The sequence below is a fragment of the Vespula pensylvanica genome, chromosome 5 (genome assembly GCF_014466175.1).
Source record: "Vespula pensylvanica isolate Volc-1 chromosome 5, ASM1446617v1, whole genome shotgun sequence".
In the NCBI taxonomy this organism is placed as follows: Eukaryota; Metazoa; Arthropoda; class Insecta; order Hymenoptera; family Vespidae; genus Vespula; species Vespula pensylvanica.
Window position 1 is genome coordinate 7,345,447 of NC_057689.1, and position 6,000 is coordinate 7,351,446.

General features: G+C 35.8%; 1 protein-coding gene across 9 annotated transcripts in view; it reads left to right on the top strand.

Moving 5' to 3' along the window:
* LOC122629608 (protein eva-1) overlaps nt 1–6,000 on the top strand; it is a 237,105-nt gene that overhangs the window by 192,774 nt on the left and 38,331 nt on the right. For 8 of the 9 annotated variants that reach the window (XR_006327308.1, XR_006327309.1, XM_043813198.1 and 5 more), the window contains one exon: nt 874–1,012. Coding sequence is in view for 7 of the 9 variants with exons in the window: in XM_043813198.1 (XP_043669133.1) it covers nt 874–1,012 (139 nt within the window). In the remaining 2 variants the exon portion in view is untranslated. The remainder of the gene's footprint in view (nt 1–873; nt 1,013–6,000) is intronic. The other variant, XM_043813197.1, reaches the window with a different exon arrangement.

The following is a 6,000-nucleotide window of genomic DNA, read 5'->3' on the forward strand; positions in this document are numbered from 1 at the left end:
GATGGAAAAAAAAAGAAGTCATAGCCATTAACATGAAGTATGGTAAAATAGTAGATGGTCCTTGCCAACCGCAGTTATGCGATCGGGCAAATTTAATTTCATCCTTACGTATATGCTTCCAAACTTCTCGCAGCTGCGCGACTCGTTCGATCGAAGCTTCCACAAATTTCCGGTGAAGACAGAATTTCAGGAATCCGAAACAATCACCGTATGGATAGCTGGTGCCATGATCGTGGTTTATGAGAGAGGAAGTATCTAATGTTGCGAACTCGCCTTGGTCAGAACTAGGAAATTCGCTTTGATAGAAACGATTTTCTCTTTTATTTTTTCGCATAGTTAACGAATAACCGCGTTGAATAAAATTCTCTTAATTAAAAATCGTGACGTCATTATTTGAAACTCGTTCTCTCCTGATATTTTTCTTTCCCTTTTCTTTTTTCTTTTCCTCCACTTTTCTTTTTCCTTTCTTTCTTTTTTTTTTTTTATCGCAGGACCACTCCTCGATGTCCTGAATTTCCCTTCGTTAAAACTTTCACGAATATATTTCTGCAATCGATCTCTCATATTGTACTCCAATATATAATTATTTTATTATAATATATTTATATTATATTTTGTTTCCAAGTAAATTTTTATTTTGCCGTTGTGGGTATAACGTTAAGATATCTCTTCGATGCTTACTTTGAAACGACCTTTTTCTTTTATATGTCAACATACGTATATACACATATACGGAAGTACATATACCATGTACACAAACATATACAGAGATACTTTCACGTTACCTTCCATCTCCACTACTTACTGTAATTATTTACTTTATGGAAGCGCGTCCCGCTATAAAATGAGCGGATCATCTGAATGACGCATTAGTACTCACTGTTGCAGACGGTCGTCGAGATGTGTCAGAAGAAGAGGCAGTGTAAATTCAACACGAATCCGAAGACCTTCCAAGGAGATCCGTGTCCTGGTCTTCCAAAGTACGTCGAGGTCGCTTACAAGTGCAGTCCTTGTAAGTTATTATTCGATTAAAATTATATACATATAGGATATAAATTATATATAATGTATCATGTATTTTTATCGTTTCAAATATGTACGTATATATATATATATATTTTTTTTATTTTATATCTATATTTATTTATATATAAAACCAATTTTTTATTTCTAATAATATATTTTGGATGATGGAATTATATAGTACATCCTATATACGTACCTACTATAAATACAATTCGGTATGATTCATTGGATGAATTCGATTCAATGAAATTTTGTTCACGTTCGAGTATTCGAACAATGTCGATATCGTTTTACAGGATCCTGATTTTCCGTATTCTAGCTATAGTATACGGAAGCGTCAAAAAAAGTGAACAACGTCGTTCGAAGCCGTCGATTTTTCCGATCCACTCACACAAACTCAATGCATCCTCGTCCCATATCGTTCGACGAACAAAACGTTGTCCATGTTTCATCTCGGGCATCGCGCGTCACCGCTTTCTCGATTTCTCATCTTTCTCTCTCTCTCTCTCTCTCTCTCTCTCTTTCTCTCTCGTTTTTTTTTTGTTCGAATCACTGTCGCTGATTATTTTATTAGCCATACATATCGCACGGACATTAATATAATCGACGATGAATTCCTCAACTGGGGAATTTCGCTGTATGACGAATGGGAACACGATTTATAATGTTAGAGTGTTTTGATATTGGAAACAGAATTGAGCTTCGGGTCGACTTATCAAACAATTTTTCATAACTTTTTCTAGAGAATTTTTGACGGACATAACGTAAACGATCGGCGTTCGTCAAAAATTCTCTTTTTGATCGTTGAATACGAACACGTGAGAAATCATTTTACGATAATGTTCGCCATACCACGAAGAGAATTGAATTGATATTGGTCCTGATTTTTCGTATAGAAAAGTGTGGCCAGTTATATTACTTCGCGAAAATTGCGTCGAGATGCAATTTCGTTTCTCCTCCTCTTCCTCCTGCTTTTTCTCTTTTTCTTTTCTTCTCTGTATACTTTATGTTTTATAGAATAGGTTCGAGCAATGACATCAAACTAAAAGAAAATAGATTTTTGTAACTTGTCGAAGAAATGAAAACAATAGATATTCCAGTTCGCATAAAAGTGTAAATATTTGTGAGGCGTAAATATTATACATCGAGGGAACAAAAAAAAAAATAAACTGTCATGTGTGTAGAGAGATTATATCTGAGAAAAAAAATTATATAGCATTTAACTGCAACAGGTTGTTCCGTTGGTTGGGTTGGTTGCTAATGCGAACATTCGCTGACATATTTTTAATAAGTAAACGTTTCGAACTTGGACGGTGTATATTAAATATGTGTGTTCGGTTTTGTTAGATTAAGGATTAATAATATTATTCAAGCATACGAAAATTTTTCTCGGATAGCTACGAAGTAAATGAATATTGGAATAACCGGATAATAATAATTTTACTTCGTGAAATGTTAAATTATTTTGAAAAACAAAAGAGAAAGAAGAAAAAAGATGAAAAAAATCTTTTTATTTTATCGAATTCGTTTTACGAACGAAATCGAAAATATTTTTACGCAGAAACATAATAGAAAAGATTGTAGAAATCGTTAGAATTATTAGAAAGACTACTTTTTCTTTCTTCATGTAAATGCATTATTATAATACATAATGAAAAAACATGGAAAATGATTAGACGTACAAAATGAAATATTATTTTTTTATTAACGGCGCATTATTAATTTGCCATTGTTTGTTCTTAGAATTTTCAATGTATCGTAGCGTGTAATTCGATCTTAATGGAAAAACATAAAAGAGAAAAGGCAACACGTATCGGTTTTCCTCGGCGTAGTAGAGTAGTGAATTTCGCGAAGCGACGCGACGTGGTGGTCTCCCTTGTATGTCGCGGCAGGTTACGAATATCGTAACTGCATTTTTATCTTGGCAACGTGCTTTTATCCTTTTTATTGTCGTGGTGAGCACGTAAATGCACATAGAGAGAGAGAGAGAGAGAGAGAGAGAGAGAGAGAGAGAGAGAGAGAGAGAGAGAAGCTGTGCTGTGAATCCATGCAAGAGCTCAGTAGATATCGGTAACAAGCCGATACACCGTTGTAATTGTTTAGCCCAGTTGCAATCTCGCTGATTAAAGATACGCCGTGGCCACGACGAAGGTACCTAGGTAGTACCTATGTACGTTCGATCGATCGAATCCTACGGAGAGAGTATTCCCGGTTGTATCGAACGATTAAAACGATCGCGATCAGTCTGCGGAAATTGGATACGATCGTAGAAAACGCGTCGTTGCAAGAACGAAAAAGCGTACACGCGTTTCGCGAATCGCTTCCGAACGGATTAATCTTTCGTTACGCTTTTAGGAAAATCTTCGATGGAATAGCTATTTAATTAAAAACACTTTAAAATATAAAAAGTATATTTTCCAATATCGTTGCTTTTGAGAGAAAAGAAAAATTGTTTACAGGTAAAGCTCGATGTCTAATAAATGAATGTATTTACAATCTTTCGAAATTCCTTTTTATATATCTTCTATCTTTATTCTAATGTATGAAGTAATAGGTTATAGAGAAATATAGGCGAACTGTTGTACACTATCGTAAAATATCATAACTCTAACGTATACCGCGTATAGTATGTACTACCATGTTATATATCGCGTATCTACGGGAACGCAGCCTCGAAAGTTTTACGATGGAAGCTCGTTTCTTCCGATTATATCGTTTATCCGTCGCTCTTGACGTTTCCATAATCCTCGAGCAGAGTGCAAACAGTATTTAACGGGAAAATGCGTCAGGACGCAACGCCAGAGAGCCAACAGCGCAATTCGTTATACGTTTTCGGAAGATAGCGAGCTTTTCTCGTTCGGCTTCGTTCGTTGTACCGAGTGCTTTCGACTATCCTACTCTCGTCGAGATTTGATTTATTCTAAGTATCATAGCACGAAAGTGGTACGTTTCCGCATATACCGAAAACTAAAGAGAAGTACTAGAGAGTAGCTAAAGTAGTAGAATTTTCCATATCACCTGTCGTAATAGTTTTCTGCCTAAGGGGCTCGTAAAGAGACTCTACTTTAGTTGCTAACACGCGTACTTGGTCTCTCGTTATTTCGAAAGTGCGATTTCAAAAGTATAGGGAGAATTACTTCGTAACTTGTCGATCGAACAAGATGCGATTCGATAAAAACTTATAGACCGATAACTCTTAAAAACTTTTCATATATAGGCATGAATTTTTAATCATGATATTGTACTATAAATTTTACCACTTTTATCGTCAATTCTCGCGTCAATGATCCATATAGAATTTTATTCGATTAGAGGGAAGATTATCTAGATACTTATCATGTCTGATAAATTTCAAAGGAACTCGTCGGAAATACTTTTTAAAAGTCGTCGATCGAATCGAAGATATTATAGAAAAGAAGAGGAAAAAGTTAACAAGCAGATATACGAAGTTCAATGTTATTTCAGATATTCGCCTAAGATCGCGTCGCATTGTCGCTTGCGTAAGCAACCGGCTAAGCGCGGATTACCGTAACAAGACATCGAACCGAGAGCTTAAGCGTGCCAAGGGATCCCAGCTCTGGCTGGTTGCTTCACGAACCGCGGCCAAGGATAATCGTATACCATTCTGCTTCGTAATAGTAAAATAGAAATAGAGAAAGAGTATCTTTGTCTTTATATTTCTTTCTTTTCATTCCCGACCATGCAATATTGAATTTTTTACAATTTCGTATAACGGATATAACCATAACGTAGATATATTCGTTTTAATTTCCAAGATATTTCAAGTAGGATAATTAGGAAAGCGTTTGAATCGCATATATTATTTGGTAGGATTAATTAATTAGAGTAATAAGTAAGATAAGAGGAGAAAGAAAAAAAAAGAAAAAGAAAGAAGATCCATTGAATTTTTGCAAACCTAATTTTTTAAGTCATTCGCGTGATCATAATACATGCAATTGTAATTTGAAATCGTCTGTCTTTGTGTTTGTATATTATAATGTTGAACGAACTCGTAATTCTTCTAATGAAGATTGGCAAAGTAGACGGATGCGTTCGCGTTATAACAATGTCGAACGCAAGTTTCTCAATAAGTGACACGTGCGTCGTCGAATGGATTTGCGGGCGACACGTGAGGTGTCGGCTGGCTTTGGCACGTAACGCGACACGTGTAATATGTAATCGTCACGTTGACGTATTACGCCTGGACGACCACATTGCCCGGTACACACAGCACGGCCACGGTTGACCATCTCGTTTTTAACAGGAGATCCTGATATGTGTTGGAATTGCGGGATGTACGACGCTTCAGGGAAACTAACGAGAAAAGTAGCGTTATTTAAACGGAGGATATGATCTTTCAAGGAGATTTATCTTCTCTAGGATCCAACTGTTTATTAAATTTCCTGCATTTACTCGATCCAATAAATGGATTGGATTGTGAACGAAATAAATCTAATATATCTTTTCATCTCTATTCTTTCTCTCTCTCTCTATCTCTCATAAGAGTTTATTATAGTAGATATAATTTTTTTTTTTTTGATTCTTCGGATATTATAAATATTTGAAAATATATAATATATTAAAATATGTTCTCCTTCGATGTTTCAAACTTTCTTTAAACTAAGTGAAATGAATTTTGAGTAGCACACTGTAAAGAACAACAAAGTAAGATAAAATAAACTTACTACTCGGCTATTGTATAAGTGAGCGCGCTTAAAAATCCGGAAGTGGTAGTTTTGTAAGGAAGACCGGGAGAGAGAGAAAAGGAGAGAGTGAGCCATGGAGAGCCGAAAAATCTAATAACATCTCCTTTACGAAGCCACCGACTCGAATACCCCTTTTCATTATTCACAGGAATTCTCGGGGAAATAGTCGAAAAAAGGACCGGACGTTCTCAACAACGATTTCCTGAAAAGAATTCCATTTCGTCGAATGTATAACGAGAGAGAGAGAGAGAAAGAGAGAGAGAGAGAG